This window comes from Centruroides sculpturatus, unplaced genomic scaffold (assembly GCF_000671375.1).
Source record: "Centruroides sculpturatus isolate CEXI.00-Female unplaced genomic scaffold, Cexi_2.0 scaffold1942, whole genome shotgun sequence".
Lineage (NCBI taxonomy): Eukaryota > Metazoa > Arthropoda > Arachnida > Scorpiones > Buthidae > Centruroides > Centruroides sculpturatus.
Genome location: NW_019386029.1, coordinates 70,705 through 92,396, shown reverse-complemented (window position 1 = coordinate 92,396; position 21,692 = coordinate 70,705). Strand labels below are relative to the sequence as shown.

General features: G+C 26.6%; 1 protein-coding gene across 1 annotated transcript in view; it reads left to right on the top strand.

Moving 5' to 3' along the window:
* Window positions 1-522: 522 nt before the first annotated feature.
* LOC111613206 (RIMS-binding protein 2-like) overlaps window positions 523-21,692 on the top strand; it is a 62,207-nt gene continuing 41,037 nt past the window's right edge. Inside the window, exons 1-7 of the mRNA XM_023354553.1 lie at window positions 523-1,021; window positions 19,064-19,169; window positions 20,051-20,206; window positions 20,440-20,574; window positions 20,837-21,032; window positions 21,113-21,331; window positions 21,524-21,622. Coding sequence (XP_023210321.1) covers window positions 20,054-20,206; window positions 20,440-20,574; window positions 20,837-21,032; window positions 21,113-21,331; window positions 21,524-21,622 — 802 coding nt within the window. The 5' untranslated portion in view covers window positions 523-1,021; window positions 19,064-19,169; window positions 20,051-20,053. The remainder of the gene's footprint in view (window positions 1,022-19,063; window positions 19,170-20,050; window positions 20,207-20,439; window positions 20,575-20,836; window positions 21,033-21,112; window positions 21,332-21,523; window positions 21,623-21,692) is intronic.

Sequence of the window (21,692 nt, the reverse complement as noted above, 5' to 3'; positions counted from 1 at the left end):
AAAAAAAGGACACATTGTATTAAGAATAAGATCAGATTTAGACTTCTCGTAGCCTAAGCTGTAACACACAAATGCTTTTTTTCCTTTACCAATTTATAATTAATATGTGAGTGAAATCTAAGTTATAATTAGCTTGAAAAACATCTAACCCTGATTAAGACTTGTAAGTCTGTAGAAATAAATCTAATGTTTCCTTATTTAAATATCTTTTTAATAGGCCTATGTAAAATGAACTATCAGTTTAATTAATATTTATGAATTAGAATCTTAAAAACTGAATTTAAAATTTGAAAAAATGATATACCATTTCAGAAATATCTTTCAAATAATCGATTCTGTCAACAATTTTATAATAAAATTTAATTTAATTATATAATAAAATGATAATTAAAACGAATCCACGAGGGATAAAAATTTAAATCCATTATGTTTTAAATTATTAATTAAATTTTATATTTAACGTGACTTATAGGAAATTGCAAAGAACCAAATAGAATGAATTATTCTCTAAAGAATAAGAAACCAAGTCGGGTATAAAATTTGAATGGGTGCTGTCTGGCGTCAGAATTTACAAGGACGAGAAAATGCCATCTGGTCCTGTTAGATTCCATTGTGAGAATAGTAGTGGATGTACTTCTAAGCATCAATTCTGTTTTCCAATGAAAAATTTAGTTACGAGAAGAGTACGGTAAAATCTACACATTAGAGTACGAGGTGTAAAGAGAAAGAGATATAAATAAATCCACAAAAACAGGTTAAAATTTTATGAAACGTTAAAAATTCTTGCAAATGATACTATTAAATATTAGCAGATGTTATGTTTATTCTTCTGCAGTGTTGCATGATAAAAATAATTATTTTGTCTATGAAACTAGTTGCTACCATTTGACAAATTAGAAAATGACAAGCAGCTGGAAACTTGCCACATCCAAGATTCGTCTCTGCACTTTATGATCATATTTAATGTGACTAGAGAAAAAACTGATGCCGCAATGAGCACAAAACTAAGCAAATTATCACTGTAAGTAAACTTTTTCTACCAACATTTATAGATAATCTTTAATATAGAAGTGAATTTTTTGAATTTTTCCGACTGCTATGAAATTCTNAAATTAGTTATTTTTTGTATTCTTATTTAGTTTTTCCCCCTTCTCAAAATACGAAATGAAAATGAGGAAAGCAAATCCTTCATTGAAAAAGTTTCGATATTAGAAAAAGAAGTTAAATTATTATTGTTTTCTTGAAAATATTCAAAACATAATTTTTAGTGAAAGTATTTTACATATTTCATGAGAAAATATTTAGTTGTCAGTGTATTTAATTTTCGAAATCTGTAGAAAATTAAAAAAAAAAGTAGAAGAAAATGAAGTGGAAAAATATATTGTTATTCAATATTGTAAGAGGAAGCAGAAGAATTTTTTATGAGGAATGAGTTGGGAAAAAGTAGAATGTGTTTGGAGCAGTAATATTATTTACGAACGATGTAAACAATAGTACTGTGATTGAATTGAAATGCTCTTTAATGATCTGTTTAATGTAATTTTTCGCTATCAATTTCTCACTAAACAAAATAAAATATCGCAAATGAAAAAAATATATATTTCAATTTATTATATTTTAAGTAATGGTATAGAAACAACTGTAAATATTTAGGGGAGGAAAGCTTTTAGAAACAAAGAAGAATGTCGAGTAAAACTTGATATTAAAGAGATCTAAAAAATGAAAAAGTCAAATAAAAAAGCCGAAAAAAAATCTATCGTACAACGTTCTAAATGGAAAAATTATTAAATACATCTTCAAATACTCTTAGAATTTAAAATTTTTCATATAACAAAAGCTTTTAAATATAAATTTATAGACATTTTACACTCAGAAAGTGTAAAATTTTCTTTCTACGATATTGATTTTATCATAATTTTATCGAAACACACGATATTTAAAACTGCGTATTTTTTTCATTTTAAGTATCATAAAAGCGTGAAACATATTTAAGTATATACATAATTACAGGAAATTTTTTTTATTATCCTTATATTAAAAGTTAAAGCGAGAAATAAATAACAATTAAGAAAGAATTTTAAGGTTTAATTGAAAGAATATAACAGGATTTTGACACGAAGCAATCAAAAAGGAATTACTGGTAGAAAGTATTTAATTTATACCATCATAAATTAATTTTCTTCTCATTTCTCTGCAGAAATTACAAAATTTTCTTCCAAGCAATTTCTTTACAAGAGAATGTGGAAAAATAATTATAAAAGTGCGATTTTTAATTTCTGATACCGTATTTCGAAAGATATATTCTTGGAAAAAAGTTAAGAGAAGAAAATGTAATGTCGAATAAGTAATCCAATTAGATAATACATTATTAGAGAATGTTATATCAAGAGATAATTCAATTCATTTTCTCTCAGTAATAGTTTTATGAAAGCTAATAAGATTATCCAGCAGATAGTTATATTTCTAAGAAATATAGAACTTCGAATAATTAACCTGAGGATAAATTATCAGGAAAAGGATGAAACGAGACAAGATTCGACATCATTAAGTTAGCTCTATTGCATCATAAACTTATCGGACGAACTTGTAAAAATCGATAAATACTAATAATAATCTGAATAAAATTTAATAATGGGCCTACATTTCTTACACCTTTCGATAATTTAATATATAACCATTCTTCATAGAAAACTACAAAATTTGAGTGAATAACACGAAAAAAAGGATCTATAGAAGAGTTACATTGACAGCTGTGATTTAGTAGATGTTAGGTGAGATAGAAGATAGCTGTAAAAAGAAAATGAGAAAATACATATAATACCGTATGGTGTTGGTCTTATAAACCAAAGAAAGCATCGAATTTTTTATTGGTCCGCTAAATAAAGCGAGATAACATCGGATAATGATATAATCTGATGATGAATAAAGGATGTATAGTCTTATCGATTTTTCAAATTTTGTTAGTTTATTATAAGGAAATTTGTTGTCTGCCGAATTTTCGACATCATTTTACAATATGAAATTGTGATGGTTTGATTCTATTACCTAGTTAAAGGAGGGAAGAAAGGAAAAATAATGCTTATTTTTTTTTAGTCTTCTATTGAAAATCTAGCTAAAAATCAATCGGCCCGACCACAGATAAGAAGAAAGTAACTAAATATAATAAATAAATAGGAAAGAAAAATAGAGTGCACTTTTCTTTAGAAATAGATTCACAAATTATATTATGATTTGGATTTCCAAGTAGAACGATAAAAAAATAAATAAATAAAAATAAAAATAATAAAAAAACATAAAATGGTAATGTATTTTTTTTATTTGTATTTATTTTTTACTACGTTTCAAATAAATTGTGCAGATCGTCGGACATTTTAAAAGGTAATAAAGATTGAAAATGTTTTATGTTATCGAAGAGAAATATAAAATTTTCCCTCATTCTTATATATTATTATGAATAAATGAAATATATTTAAGACATTACTCGAATTAATACTTTAAATATACTTCCTAGTATTATTTTTTAAATAAGCTTCGTGACTGAAAATGAATAACAAAGCGGTTCTGATAAAAATGTTAAAAATATTCATTTTTAAGCATTAACTCAAAAAAATTCGTATTTTATTTAAAAATATTTAGATATATATCGTCGTGTTGCATGCCTTTTATCAATTTTAAATATATATAAAAATGCTGCACGCGTCTGTATAAAGCTTATATTTACTGAAAGAAAAATTCCAGTATTGCAAGAAAACTACTTATAAATTTGATTAAAGTGAACAGGGAAAAAATCTGTATGATATAGGTTATAACAAACAATTTATGCTTTCTGAAGAATGTTTGATAAGTATATTAGAAGTAAATTGTTATGAAAGAACGTCATCGTTGGAAATGAATGACATTTTGAACAATGGATATCAGTTGGAGTGCTCTTGCTTCATTAATGATGTGAATAAGTCCTGTCAGATTTTAAATCAGGTCAGTTATTTATGAAATGCTAGTTGTAAAATTTATAAATTTTTTTGTTCTTAATTAAAATTTCCTTATTGATTTGAGTTAAGAAAAGTATTTGAAGTCTTCCGTCGATTAAAAATTAAAAAAAAAATTATGTCTTTTCAGAAAATAATTTATATTTGAAAATTTTGCGTTACGAAGATAATTTAAATAAAATTTGTCTTTAAAAATTAGTTATTTTTTGTATTCTTATTTAGTTTTTCCCCCTTCTCAAAATACGAAATGAAAATGAGGAAAGCAAATCCTTCATTGAAAAAGTTTCGATATTAGAAAAAGAAGTTAAATTATTATTGTTTTCTTGAAAATATTCAAAACATAATTTTTAGTGAAAGTATTTTACATATTTCATGAGAAAATATTTAGTTGTCAGTGTATTTAATTTTCGAAATCTGTAGAAAATTAAAAAAAAAAGTAGAAGAAAATGAAGTGGAAAAATATATTGTTATTCAATATTGTAAGAGGAAGCAGAAGAATTTTTTATGAGGAATGAGTTGGGAAAAAGTAGAATGTGTTTGGAGCAGTAATATTATTTACGAACGATGTAAACAATAGTACTGTGATTGAATTGAAATGCTCTTTAATGATCTGTTTAATGTAATTTTTCGCTATCAATTTCTCACTAAACAAAATAAAATATCGCAAATGAAAAAAATATATATTTCAATTTATTATATTTTAAGTAATGGTATAGAAACAACTGTAAATATTTAGGGGAGGAAAGCTTTTAGAAACAAAGAAGAATGTCGAGTAAAACTTGATATTAAAGAGATCTAAAAAATGAAAAAGTCAAATAAAAAAGCCGAAAAAAAATCTATCGTACAACGTTCTAAATGGAAAAATTATTAAATAAAATAAAAAATTAGAGAGAAAAATGTAAATCGGACTGAATAGGATTTATAGATTCAATTAAAGAAACGGCAGAAGAAAAATAGATTTAAGATTAAAATTATTCTAGAAAAACAAAAAAAAAAAAAAACTACAAATAATTGAATTTTAATGCCGAAGAATAATTGTACAAATTCTTACATCTACAGACTAAAATGCATTTAATTAAACAAGAAAATATTCGGATAAGGAAACAAGATTAAGATAATAAAACTCGGAAATAAAAAACAACATTTATTCTATATAAAAGTAAAGACATTTTGTAGTAAAAAAAATTTAAAAAGTGAATAGAATAATATCTTTTGAAGATAAAAGGCAAAAAGTGATCTAGTTCACATATTGCAATATTTCTATCATCTTAGTGATTGAGATGTGCAGTAGCATGTAATATTGCTGAATGCAAAGAATACGAGACGAAAGGAAATAAATCTGAAGGTTAAAGAAGAAAAGGATAAAGTTTCACGAGAGATAGATATACTTAAACTAGATTTCAAAAATAGAAAAATTAATCGAAGATGAAATAAATAGAGGAAAAACAAATATTAAGTGAAAGAAAGAATTGGTTTATTATTAAAATAAGATAGGGGAGCACCTATCTTATATAATATTTAATTAAACTGAAAACAATGGGAATTATTATAATTTCTTCACTTATTATTATCCTCATTATTATTATTATAACTATAATGATTGTGATTCACATATAATAAACTGAATCTCATAATTAATATGAAAAGACTAATTTCAAATAGGCCTACATTAAAAAAGAAAATAACTGGATTCGTATGTAAATTACGGTAATTTATAGGTGAAAACATTTAAAAAGTTAGAATTTATCTCAAATGAAGATGTAAAATGTTCTTAATTATGAGTAATTGTTACAGTAGAGATAGCTTAAATATAAGAGATCCATCTGGCAGTTGCTTTAGGGTATTTTTTAACCCATCGGCCCATTTAGTTAATAGAACATTGAGCCTAATAGTATCAACATTATCAGGAATAACGAATCGATAGTCTAGGTGATCATTGAGTGGGTGTTCACGAGTTATTATTTACGTATGAAATGCAGACCATTTCGTAGAGTAAATCTGGTCTTGCAATTTCCTATTAACGCTTTGTCCTGGATATGTCGGACCTTGTCCCTCATTACACGGCTATCTACATTATTAGACTATATGAATCTATGCGAGACATGATTTAAAAAGGCCCTCTTAATGTCCACAAAACGGAGAGAGAGAAAAAATCATAGCCTTATTGTAAAAAACTACGACCAATTTGTAATGATATAAAACTGATTGAATTTATCTGAAGAAACAACAGCAGACAATTTATTAAATTGTTTAAATTTTCTGGTAATTAACTCAATACGATCTATTTTATCGAAATTAAAAGGAAAATAAAAATTTTTATAGGTGTAAATGACGTATAATGACAAAAAATAAAATGATAACGATACATACAGAAATGGACAGAAATATGTGATTTTGACAATGAAATAAAATTTGAATTAAGTAAAATTTCAGAGAATTGATAAGGGGGAATGAAATTTAATTTTAAACAAATAATTCAAGGAATTTCTGAAAAGTAGAACATTCAAGAACTAGTAATAAACTTGATAGATTTATTGTTATAATTTCTATAATCCGAAAGCAACAGTAACTCAATATCTATTTTAATTATGTACAGTATTAATACTTATTAAAATTAATTATAACAGTTTACGGATAATTACATTGTAACAGATAGGAATATATTGAAAATAGAGATACTATACACTCGAAGTTTTGGGAAATTTTCAAAAATCGATCTTGATGTATTTAAAACATGTAAAGAAAAATTAACTCGAGGAATTAAAATAATCACGAATGATTAATTACAAATTAAAATTTCCAAAAAATAAGTTTTTTTTTAATCTCATAAATCCAGTTTTTTTTCTTAATTTCACGGAGTGACGTAGCTAATTCATTTATACTTAATCTTATATAAATTTTACTGAGAAGAATAAAGAAAGAAAACAAAATCATATTCTCATTATATGAAAACGAAAAGAAAAATAATTAATTTTTTTTAATTTAAAAACGTTTTAAACGGTATAAATTATAGGATAAATTAATTACATTTAGCATTTAATTTCCGAAAACAAAAACCTTACGGATTGAGTCAATAAAAAATTAAAGAAACAATTTTAATTAACGAAAACGTCACTTAAATAACAAATAGTGTTCTGATTTATAACTTAAGCCTTCAAAATGTATGGACAGTGAAAAAAAATCGGCTATACTTTGAGACAAACATGTTTGTTTATTGTCTCGGAATACAATATAAACGACATATTTTGTTTCTACTTTCGATTCTGTCCTTGCAAATATCACTTGGTCCCTTCACTTCATCTCATATACAACTGTCACTTGAGAATCCTTTCCTTGCGATTTTAATAACATTATCTTCTCTTTTATAGAAAATAAATGATTAAATTTACAGAAGTTTTACATAATTATTTAAAATAATTACAGTTATATAATTATATAAAGTAATTATATAATTTTTATAAAAAGAACAAGGAAAGATAAATTAAGTATTAAATTTTAAAGAAAAATAATTTATTTAAACTCATAATACATTTTGTCTTTTAGTGAAATTATTATTTTAAATATATATATATATATATATTTTATGTTCCAAAAATACATTGAGATAATATNATTAATGTAGAATAGTAATGGATATATGAAATACAGTTTTATATTAAGAAACTTGAGATGATTTTTTCGAAACTCCGGAATTGTGGTAATTAGCATTAAATCTTTGTTCTATAATTCAAAAACTAAATTTCCTTCTTTTGAAAAGAGAAAAGAGTCATTCGGATATTGATCGCGACACACGTCAGACCTTCCAACTACTTTACAATAAACATCTTTGTAGCTACCTCATTTATTGAGTTTCCTGCCGCAAATTTAGGTCGAAAATATAGATTCAGGTTAAAGTATAAAAAAAATTTTGCACATCTTTAATCGTAATTTCGAAATAAATTTAGTTAGAACCTGCAATGAAATCAAACGACGGTGCTAAACAGTACATAAGTAACTTCAATGATTTTTACAGATTTGATTTTATTTGTTAATTACAAAAATAGGATCCGCAAATTTACATGACACCTACTCATTAAAATCAAATAAAACACTTCTTACAATGACATAACATTAGCTCTATTGTTCGTTTTCACTTAAGAAAAGGATTACTCAGAAAAAGTTACTCAATAACTTACGTTAAATACTTTATTTTTACATTTGATAACTTTTGAACCAGTGGTGCGTTATCCCACGGGAAAAAAGGGCAATTGCCTGGGTTCCCCCACATCATTTTTTTTTTAAATCAGAAAAGATTTCGAAGAAAAATGTCTGAAGACAATATCCTAATTCAAATTCGGCATGATGCCATAACATGCCACTGTTTTGAACACCAAAAAATGTACGAAAACTAAGAGATCAACCTTAATAAATAAACTTAGCGGATATTATGATCATATTGCAAATTAATAAAAAAATTATGGATTTAGTATATCTGATTTATATGAAAATTTTTTTTAAAATGATAATTTTTATTAAAGCTAATCTCATGTAAATTTTCATCGCTATTTTAAATCTTAATCCACTCTCTAAAGATTAAAAAAAATATTTAAATCCTTTCCTAAATGGGCTCTTTCTAGTGTTCGATTTAACATACTTTTATATTCTTTTCAATATAAAATTTTTATACACTGAATTATATGTCTATTTAAATGAAGTGAGATTATGCCGTTTAAAATTATTTCAAAACAAAGTTTATAAACTTCTATCCATTTTAGAATACTAAAAAAATATTAGAAGTATACAATATACTGCATTAATGATTAGTGTTACTGTCAGTCATTGTCATCAGCCAATCAATGACTCCGATTACCGACGGTCGTTATTACTGATTGGCTGATGCCACTGCCTGTCGGTGATGCTGATTGTCAGAGTCATCCTCTGAATATCCTATTGTTGTACTCTACGTCATAGCTTCGTTCAATAAAGATCATTTATTTTTAACAATTTAAAAAAAAATTCTTTATTGTTAAACAACTTTAAACATTAACAGTTTCAATGACTTCCGTTTTATTATTTTTTTCACTTAAACATAACAATTTCCTGCTCTTAATGACCACTTATTCAAAGAAGCAATGAAAATTATTAAGTTTAGAAAATTTACAACTTTATTTCCTTTTTATTTTAGATTTAAGAAAAAATATTTCTTTAGTTTTTTTTTAAATTAACATTTAAAAATTTTTTAAAATATTCATTATATTTTCATTTTACGAAATTAATTTTTGTAAATTATGCATTAAAAAATTACAAATGTTAATCATTAAAAAAAACTAGTTTAATCATTCAAGAAATGTGATAGTTTTAAAATTATTTCAACAAAAATTTCATTTAAATTCGATGATATTGTAAAAAATACGGAAAAATTTAAGCTTATTTGAATAAAATAATCTGGATATAAATTAAAAATTTATATATAATATATAATACTGTATTTATTTTTACCGATATTAATTTTAATTAACTTTAATGATATTCTAGTAGGGTTTAAATTATCGTGTGATATATTTTAATTAACAGAATTGAAATCTGTTGTATTTCTTTCGCAGTGTATTTCCTATAACAAGTTATTGAAACTGATCTAGTTTTTCAGTAATTGTATTCCATTATCATTGACGAAACAACATTTATGATAAAATCAATATTCAGAAAGACGATCTCGAATGAAAGATAAATTGAAAAATATGTCGATTGACGAATGAAGGATAAATTATCATTATTAATCTATAATTAGATATGATTGTTTTTTTATATATTTGTGTGTAAGATCGAAGGTTACGCTCATCAAATTAATTTATTGACAAGTATAATCAGCCTATCTAGGAGCCATAAAACTGTCTAGAAAACGATGCATTTAACCTTTGTGATAATGATTTGAATATATCTTTAATTATCTCATTTCGATAAAAGCTTTCAAGAATCCAGAACAGACGAATTCTTTTTTTCTTCTTCTTTTTTTTTCGATAATGATGCTATCACACCATTTGTGAGTTAATTAATCAGCTCTGAAAAGATTTAGATTCGAGTTGGACATAAGTTCTAGTTTCATCCATTACAATACGTATTATTTTTTTTTCCTTTCTCAAAACATTTATTCTAGTTTTTCTCTCGATCAGATATTTTATTCTCGGATTCTACGTTGTTTTAGTGAGTTTCAAATATTCCATTGCTTTCTAAAAGATGGAATTGATAAAAAATTCGTCCATTTGAATTTTATTTATTAATGTTTTATTTTGGCTGAAGTAAAAATTTAAAAGTTATCAAACCTTAGTGATGTATTTTTGGACGTAAATATGAAAATAAGCGATGAAAGTGAAATTTTTTTATTTTCAATTCTTTTTATATTGTTTTGTCTTTTTTATGAATGTTTATTTTCATTCTCTCCTACAATTATTATATCAATCATCAGAATATTTTTATAAAGAAAATAGTTACTGTTATACAACTATGAAGATTAAATCTCATTCCTGTTGATTATTCAATGAAGCAGCTTAAAACAATCGACTAATGTTTTATGAACTTTCTGAACTAGATTATGATCATTTAAATTCTTCATCTTTCTAAAATATTATTTTTTTTAAAAACAAACCCAACATTTTTTTATTTTATTTAAATTTTCTATTCTTTTAATTTATATATATATATAATATATATTAGAGAGCCAATAATAATTTAGGGAATAAATTTTAATTATAAAAAAGCATTTCTTAGGATATAAATTTTAAAGGATCTATTCCAAAAAATCTATATCCAAAACCAAAACGTTGATTCTTGAAATATTACTATTAATAAAAATAATAGATCCTTCAAAATCTATATTCTGAAAACTGTCTTCTTTATAATTAAAATTTATTCCATAAATTAATTATTGGCTCTCCAATATGGTATTTAATATCATAAAAATTCCTTCTGAAGAGACGATTCTTATAAGAATTCTTTAAGAACAATTTATGGATGAACTTAAAAACTGATTCTTCTAATGAAAAATAATGATGAATTCGTTTCACAAAATATAGATTCTTCTTTCATTCAATTTATTTTATTACTCTATTGAAGTATCGATCTCTAATAATAAGTAAATGACATTTGATAATTTGACACTGTAAATTATTATTATTTTCTCTAACCGTCAATCGATGCATCATTCATAGATTAGATACCAATTTTAATTGAGAAATGTATAGGTTTATGTTTCAATTATTTATGACTGATATTCAACTACTTATATTTCATATTGTAATTCATAATCATTTTTTTTTTCATTATCCATTCAATAGGAAACTGAATAGTTCGTTCAATGTCTACGTTATCTATTGAAAGAGATCTCTACTTGTACACATAGAGAATCCCTACAACCTACTACACTTCCTTTCTTAACTAGAAACTCCTCATGATAGTTTTCACTTAATTTATTCTTTAATATATTTACTTGTAATTTAAATTCTATTCATAGCATGGGGGAAGAAATACCATTATAATTCCTGCATCTGTTTCTCTATTCATATAATCAGTCTGAATCTACACAAACGAGGAATATTAAAAAGGATAATAAATTTTATTTCTACTCGTTTTATTTTATTAAATGCCACGTAGACTCGCCCATATTTTTTTTATTTTATTAAATGACAAATGATAACACTATAACATGACACGAGTGTAATACTTATAAAAAAAATTAACTTTAATGATTATCAATGACTTAAACATTAAATGCCAGATTCACGACTACAACAATTAAAATAAATTTCAATATACAAATTATGAAAATTTTTTCTTAAATTCTTTTATTAAAATTCAATATTTACTATCTATTCGTGTTTTGTAATTTTATTAGATGACAGAATACGTGGTTAACGGATCGATTTTCGATTTTCACAAAGATAAGTTTTGATGTCTTTATTACTTTTACTGAAAGTCAGATTGAAGAAAATAAAACTCACAGAGATCTTCAACCTCCAGAAAAAAGAAATTAAATAAATAATTGACAATCAACTTCTATTATTTTTGTTTTTGAACTGGATTGTCAATCAATTTCTTCAGTTAACTGTTCGACAAACTATCAATTATATTTGTTTTTCAACAAAACGATCAATTTTTTTTTGTTAATTGAAAAAAAAACAAATCATTATATAGGGGAGATCGGGGCAACTTCGGCATGCGGGGCAAGTTTGTCAAGCGCTTTTTTTTAAAAACAAATTAAAAGGAGACTTTGGTTATAGGTTAGGCAGTTGAGCTTTATTGGTGGCTTGTTGAGTGTAGTGATTGTTCTCCAACAAGCGTAGTTGAATTATCAAGCAAATTTTCATTTTCGTTCAATTCCATATAATATTTTGCTTCCATTTATATTGAATTGGCAGGTTTTGTTATAATTCCATGATAACGAAAATTCTTTTCCTGTTAGAAGGATGTAACTTCAACTTATTCACGTGGCCAGATCGTGGCTTGGCATTCTGTTCTCAGGGTTGTACTTAATGTTTCGAAATCATGACTAGCGGGGTAAGATCGGCAACATAAAGCCACATTAGAAGCAAAGGATAAAAATCAAACAGATGATAAATGAAACATGTTTGCATTTGTTATTCATGTATATATGTCTTTGAACTTGCATTTCGTTGTAATAATATTAAATGGGTGTTGGATTTGTATTTCTTTGTTTTAATAGTGAATTCCAACTTATACATTGTTAATAACATAATTTTATATACGTGCCTATCTTGCTCCATTACTGTTGCCCCTATACCAGAGGCAACTTTAATAAACATAATTAAAATAATTACAACTTTACAAAAAGAGAGAAGTTGCCGATTTTGCCCCTATACCCGGGGCAACTTCGTCAATTTCTCTCTTCTTGTAAAGTTGTAATTATTTTAATTATTTTTATTTCCAAACTGATTTTAACCAGTTCTATAGTAAGGTAACATTCCAATAGACAATATGCAAAGCTTTTTTTTCAGTTTACAGCAGTATTTATTACACAAAATTTAAGTAAAGCTTAACATGCCGATCTTGCCCCGATCTCCCCTATACTTTACTTCCTAAATAATGAATAATTGAGTTTTCTGAAGTTATGCTAATTATTTAACGCACAAAAATTTTAATAAACTTTTTAATCAGAGCATTTTATTTTTATAACGTATAATAAATGAATATTATAGATAACATAAACATCTATTGTAGATGTATGGTTAGTTAATTATGTAGCTGCATTTGATATTGTTATTTGTAAAGCTTAATATTGTGGTTTTGTTTAAAATCAACTCTTTGTCTCTTTATAATTAACTTTATAATTACGGTAAAAATTACAATAATACAACTCAATATGTGCACAGTATAGTATAATAGACTGTTATTGTTCGCGCAAATTCATTTTTACTAAAGAATAACGTTAAGAAACTAAATGTATATCAAAATTTGTTTTAAACGAACCACGATATAAATATATATATTTACATATTAATTGTATTCTTTTATATTTATATACACTACTATACGCTACTTTCTTTGTTATTCATATATTCGAGTATAATTAAAATAACACAAATGAATGATAATTATTTGATTATTTGCAAATAAAGAGGTATTAAATTCGTATAATTCGCAATACATTTAAGTTGGAGAATGCGATTAAAACAAATAAATGTAGCTAAATGTATAAATTAGAACGTAGCTTATTAATTAAATAGTGTCATATCATTTATTCATACTATTTATAATAATGTTGTATTTATTATTCGTATCATCACGTTTATTAATTTAATTGTATAGGCTTATTTATGTTCATTTGTCGTTTCATACTTAGTATATACACGACTAGTTATTTTTTTATTTCCGATAAACATAATCGTTAGAATTCATATTCGTGTAATTTTATTAATTAATTACTGAACTAAATTACTAAATAATTAAGCCTTACATTTCTACGTAAATTTTCTTTGAATTTTTAAATAAAAGCCGTCTTTCACATTTTACTGGTATACAATACTAATGCACTATATCATTTGTTGACAAAGAAAAAAAATCCTCGATCCGTGAAAAATTTTTCCACTTGTCAAGTAACCAGACGAATAAACTAACTTGGATAGCAAATTCAATAGCAGTAAATGCCACAGTTCATCCTCGAACGTAATAAATGCAAACATTCGAAAGAGAAGTAAAACTATTCAACTGAAAAGTTAGAACAAGTTTTCGATTTAGCCGCCTAGAACATTTTATAATGTACTTTTGTGGAAATGGTAGCCTCAAGACCATCAGTATGAGAAACCTGTTCCTCAAACAAATAATTCGATTGCGAAGCACTTCACCAAAATTAAATGTTAAAGGGAAAACAATATTTCTGAAACTGCCGTTTTTTTTTCTATATCTCGTTAAAATTTTTTGCTTTGGTTACTTATCTATCAGTTAAATGTTTTTCTAGATAAAACCGGATTTTATCACAATACAAAAGAAAAAAAGGAAAAATATTAGCATTTAATCCTATAAGAAATTTTCCTTATTTCATCTGGATATAATAATAATAATAATAAATTCTAAATGCATTCGATTTTTACTAGAAAGTATTGAATTCCTTCTCCGTTACACAATTCAATTTCCAAAACCGATTTATTGAATTTTTACTTGGAAATTCTTCAAGATAAAAAAAATACTCTTCCGGAACTATTTTCATCCTTATTAAAAATAAACAATTGATGAATATTAGACAATGAAGAGTAGAATGCATTTCTCACATTTTGTAAATGAAGAAAGGAACGAATCGCGTGAGAAGTATGATAACACGTCAGACAGAAGTCAGTGACCCTCTACAGAAGGACATTGGGATATCGATCTTCACAACCACATAGGGATCTAACATCTTCCGTTTATTCAAGTTATTTTAGCTATAATCATATCAGTTATATAACGTTCCTTTACAAAACTATCATGAAAGGTCAGACAAACGAATAAAACCTGGGTAAAGAAAAGGAAAGCGGTATTAGTTTTCTCTTAGGAAGTGAATATCATCATGAAATTGTCACTAGTAATAACTTTTACTATCTGAGGTAGTGCATTATATTTTCCACGATAGTAAACCATTGTGTAGAATTATTTGTAAGAATATCAATTTTCTTTTATCATCACGAAAATCATTTTCTTTACATTACAATAAAACATTTTGTTAAACTTTAATATATTTATTTTAAATATTGACGAGAAATATAACATTTTAAGCATTTATTTTAATGAGCCAGTTGATCAAATAAGGCCTAACACGTTTAAAAGTGAAGAAGTGTAACAGCAATGATCGAGTCAGATATTTATTGAACTATAGATAAATATATAGCTGATTAGTGTTATTTTTCAGCTATATGCAGACTGAAAGTGTAATATTAAAAAACATACTTCATATTGGACGTTTTAGGAACACTGTTCTAAAAAAGATCCACTATTGAAATTCATTGGCTTATATTAATTTTTGTTGTATACTGGGCAAATAAACACATCCACATCCTCAGACTGATAACCTATTCACTCAGCATAAACCCATTGTCGATTTACATTAAAAGGAGTTTGTATATTGTTGATTTCGGAAGCACAATGTCTAAGTCTTTTGGGAATCAGGGAAACTCCAATGTATGAAAAACTCAGAATTCGTTGTGTATCAACTCTGTTCCTGAGCTACCGACAGTAGTAGTCTTTCTGCCATTCTCGCATCCGTTCTACTTGTTTTTAAATGATTTCCTAAAGTTCTATGAGGAATGCTAAACCCGCTAGTTACGTTTCTTTCACTTTCTTCTTTTTTCATAGCATCCAGGACCTTGGACATATCCTCAGGAGTCTAGTTCCCTCTTTTTTTTTTTCCTGTAGCAGACAAGTTATTCCTAGAAGAGCAAATTTGCTATAACAAGTTTCCAAATTTTATATTATTCCTATTAAGACTCATTATTATTGCGGTGGGCCTTATTAGAAACATCCATATAGTGCCCTAAATAACGATAATATATCTTATCCCTAACGAATATGGTATGTCTCCTTTTTTTCACATATATATACGACTACCCTTCCCTTAACATTATCCACAACCCTGATATTTTATGATTCCCCTCCTAGATGTATTACAAATAATTTTCCCAAAGATATTTTTATAATAGCCTGCCAAGACTTTTTTGAAAATGTAGAAAATCGCTTATTCCTCTAACAACAATGAAACTTGCACACAGCAATACTGCAGTATCATTTGCTGGTTAGCAGCGGCGTAACGTGTTAATACTTCATCTGAGCCTTATTAGGATAATATACCTTATATTTTATATCTATAAAAAAATAAAATAAATATAAAAAAGAATTTAGAATATATATCATGTTTATAACACCTATAAAAGGGAATGTCTAATTATAGAATTAGAATGAAAATATAATTTTAGTTTCAATGGTATTTTACGGGTGATAACTGTAATATACTTATAATGAATTGCCTCATTATTACGATGCAATTTATTATGCGGTAAAACGTATAACTAATCATTTCGTAAAATTATGACTTTATGATATTAATATAAATTCAAAATGTAAGGAATAAAAATTAAAACAAGGAAGGAAAAAAAATTTCTTGTAGATTAGTAATTTCTACATATTTTCATAATGGGATATATTAATAAAAATATATTTAAAATAATTAAAACACATGTTCATGCATTAATTTAAATTTTGAAGAAAACTAGTTTATAATTCTCCCCATTATAGAAACATTGCAGGCCTATTGTTTATATATTAATACAATATTCATGAAATAAAATGGTATGTGCTGTTTTTCAAATATTATTATCTGTTAAGCGAAAACGTGTTTCTTACTAATAGAGGCATAAGCATACGTATTACACAATCGCAATTATTACATAAATCTATAAATACAGGTTTGTTTGGTTTGATGGGATACGGCAATGCAAAATATGGGCAATCTGCCAAGGGAGATGCTTCCGGAAGAACTTTCCATAGGAAAGTGGTCGCCATTTAGATATTACTCACGTGAAGTAAACCCGAAAAAGTGGTCATGGCCATCCTGTCGGTGAGGCGTGAACCCACGACCAATGTTCGGTACTGGTAGTTGTCGTGGGTTCACTCCTCGCAGATTGGTCAAGGATTTTTATTTACCCGCCACTGGTAGACAAATATAACTCATACAGTAACAGACTAATTGACTAAGTAATTATTAAAAAATCACTCTTGCCATTTTCTCCGAAGTAATTCCTAAACAAACAGTTTATACCAAGAAAACTATCGATTGTATAAGTTATTATGATAAATTTATTAAATTAATATTTATTTATCGTTAGTGGAACGTAATGTCCGGGAGATAATTTATTCGCAATTTACTTCAATCAGTCGATGTAACATATATTCCACCAGTTTGCTCGTACACGAGACATTTGGAGTGTGCAGCAAATCGGGTAATATCCCATAATCATTATTAGGAGTCGAAACAGAGAATCGCCGCAGGACATCAGAAACGAATTCTGTCTGCATCACTGATGGAACTTGCACCAATAGCCGCATCTGCACAGCTGGGGAGATAAATCTTGGGATTGGAAACACATTTCTATTCACGACATTTTATTATTATTATTTATTTTTTTAAGAATTTCATTTCATAATTTTACATTCGTTTAGTTCCAAACACAAATGCCCTTAATACGATCCAATATTTCTTATTTTAACTGTAAGAGCGAGAGAGGTAAGGTTAAGGTTTCTGGACCAGAACAAAGCTCATAAATAAATAAATTTTTATAATCGTTTTTTCGATTATTTTATTTATTTATTTTATTTTATCTTGTCTGTTATGCGAAAAAATGATATAAAAGTTTATTACTTATCAGAAAGAATCTATTAATAATTTTAATGGGGAAAATATCCGAAATTATAATTTAAACGAATATTTAAAATATAATAATGAGACAGATAGAAGAAGAAATCGATTAAATGCTCCTATTTAGAAGAAGAATACACTAATTGGAACTAAAATAATGATGTGAATTAAAATTGTATATATATAATTTCTTAAAGTATTTTTTTTTATATTTTCTTCGTTGCATTTCGAAAAACCTTAAGGGCCTTTCGATAAAAGAAAGAATCGATTCCAAAAAACAACAGATAAGTTATTGATGAGTATGTACACAGCAATCAATATTTACGTTATGTTTACAGAAAATATCGATTTTACAAAAGAAACAGAAAAAAAATCCATCAATGTAAATCACAATTAATAATTTTTTAAGTTCATAAACTTAAAAAAAATATTTGTTACAATTAAGAGCTTCAAATATTTTTGAAAAGGTTTCATAATTCTTAATAAAAGATTCTTAAAGAAAATCATAATTTAATTTTAAAATAGTAGTATAATTGATAATTATTAAGTTTAGAAAATTAATAATTGAATTTTTAAAATTATATTTAAAAGGAAGACGATAAACATTAAAAATAAAGCGATAAGTTAAATTTATGTTTTTCTTTCAGTCAAAAAATAACAAATATACGAAAAATTCTCACTATTTTAACAAAATTAAACACACTTTTTTTTTAAAAATCAGTGCTCAAGTTGAATATAGGCGTATTTAAAGAAAGATTTTTTTTCAACATCGGCATTTTCTTCCCTTTTTTTTAAATTTTTATAAGATATGATTAGAGTTAATGACATTAAAGTGCATTCTCCTGTTAATTTCCCTTCTTCTAAGCATCCTTAGCATATTTTAAACACTTTCTCAGCTTCGTAGTTGCATAAATATGCGTGCAAAAACGTTTCAATAATAAAGACTTATAACTTCAAGAAAGAAAACATTTCGATTTTTTTTTCTGGAGTCATTAATGTAATTAGGAGAGATGAGAATTTTAAAAACCATTAAAATCTTCTGTCGTCTTTTGCTTCTGACAATAAGATGAAATGCTGTTTGGGTCGTTATCAGAACTATCAAGCGTTATCATAAAGAGCAAAAGTATGACCTATCGTGTGTTAATTTTCAATACAAAAATTAATTTTATCGGCTTAGATTTATTTATTATTATTCATTTTTTTACAGGTAACGAAAATGTTCGAAAGAAAAGAATCTTAGTAATATAAATATTTTATTATTTTTGAGAATTTTTATTTAAAAAAACCATCTCAAACTGGAGGCCTTACTAAAGGTATCAATTTTTATATAATTTAAAATAAATATTTTAAAGTTAAAATGTTTTAAGTAAACATTTGCGCTCATTATGATATATTTAATTAATTTTGTTTTAAATTTAGATGCTTTATAGTTTAAATTACATTTTTAAAACATTAGTTCATCATCACATAAACCCACACACACAAAAAAAAAATGTTGCAGGTCTCATTAATTACTTTGTACACTATGTAATTGTGGAAAAGATATAATTCTTATAATTAAAAAGAAATTGCATTTAAAACTATTTAATAGGATTTAGATTTAAAATGCCATAAGAAAATTTTATAAGTCTAAACATATTTTGCAAGACCTGTAAGCATTATATTCGGATCATCGTCATCATCATCGTCATCAGCATCACATAATCATCATCGATGTAGGCGCGTATTTCAAGTTCAGTTAAACTGCTCTTTACGTTAGAATTTTTCGTATGTTTTTCCTTAATTATATTCAGTTAAACGAATTTAATTCTTGGAACATTTCTCCTACAATACGTTATGATTCGAAGCACGTTTACAGGGCCGGCAACGTTATCATCATCAATACAAGAGGGAATTGTTGCTGGTCCTGTTGAATTGCTTTTTTATGTAATACGTAGTAAAGCAGAGAAAGTATTTTGTTTTAACTTTAAAGGCGTTAGTGACTTTAAACAGGTTTACAGAACCAGCAACATCATTTTTCCAGAAACAGGGAGCTGTTGTTGCCGGTACTGTTGGTCTTACGTAATTTAATACAGAATAAATCAAAGAGGAAGGAACTTAATTAAATTTTAAATAGGTTAAAAGTGCAGATTTATTTAGATTTTTATGTAAATGAATTTAATGTGGAAGAATTTAGAGAATAGCTTTCTCATAGCACATGCGCGAAGCCGCATCCAGAAGGAGCGAATTGGAGAGGGAACATGCGGAAGCATTGGCTGAATTGCGGAGGAAACAGGAAGATGTCAAGTACATGCCCATATCCAACGATGCCGAGAAAAAAAAAGCACAGGAAGCAGTTCAAGCGCTTGAGGTGAATCTATTATATCGTATGTATTTACTCCATTTGTGTATCGAGTGTAACCACATCTCTCGCTGGAGATGAGAGATATAAAACACTATGAGTTTCGCATCAACATCTTTAATGAGTACACAGCAATCTGCATATAGTTCGTAAATTTTATTCATTATTTTATACAAAAAATTCATTTCTTTTGATTATTTATAATAATTAACCAAAAATAAATTATTAAATATTATTTTCAGTCCAAGGTAAGAGAATTACAAAAGAAATGTGAATTGCAAAACGTACGTCACGAAGAACTAGCCTTAGAGATGGCCACTTTAAGAAAAGCACAAGCAAAACAAGGATGGAGATCTCAACGATCCCAGTCTGCAGATGTGAGTGGCACCATCTGTTGTATAATACACGAGATAAAATGTGATTTTAACGTAATTGATAGTTGATATTGTATCTCGAAAGATTTTTCTCAGAATGTAAATGATTTAAGGTCTGAATATTGTCGCTTAAACAATAAATAGTCATATTTATCTAATATTGATAGATATTATAAACCAGATACTCTAAAAACTGTTTTAAAAAATTAAATATTGAAAATAAAATTTATCACACAAAAAAAAAATGATTTTATTTTGGTTACAGCTAACCCGAGAAATAAATTATTCGAGTCCAACAGCAGACAAATTCCTTTCCTCAGGAGAAACATGGAATAGTTCCCTTTCATCTTCGACCTTAGGACTCTCTACAACATCTTCGTCCCTTCCTTCTCTCGACTTAAATTTTCCGAGAAGTTTAGGATCGTCTTCAATTCATTCAACATCATCATTAAGGTCAACAGGTGAAATATGCTTATATTGATTTATCTCAAATTATTTCATAAATATAAAAACATAATAATAAACTTCGATATTTAATTAGGTTCACTGTCATCATCTACAGATTTTACAAGTAGCAGAACTAATTTTATGTCGACGAATCCGTTAGGATCTTCAAAGACAACTGGTTCTACTAGCAGTTTGTCACTTCATTCATCTTCGCTGTTAGATACGACGTCGCATGAAATTGATCGTATATTAGCTAGAATTGATCAAGATAATCGAATATTAGCAGAATTAGAAAAATCTAGAGCAACCGTGGGTGAGTACCTACGCAATAAAAGTTATTCAGGTTATCCTTATCACCTTTCCACATATTGACTGTAGCAGATAAGTACGATACAAATTTCATCTCTGTGAAGTTTGCTTCGTTATTATACCTTACAAGTGCTCTATAATATAAATAATATCTATGATATTCGATTGAATTATGTTTTGAAATATCTTTTTTTAGGTTCTCCCGTATCATCGGCTAATATCGAACGACTTCGAGCTCATATCGAAGAAGATAACAAGCAGTTGGAAGACCTGACTCAGCCTCTGTTTCCTTTAAGTAGGACTTTTTTAAAGATTATATATTTTTTAAGATATATTTTTTATTGGCATCGATTATGGATCGAAAT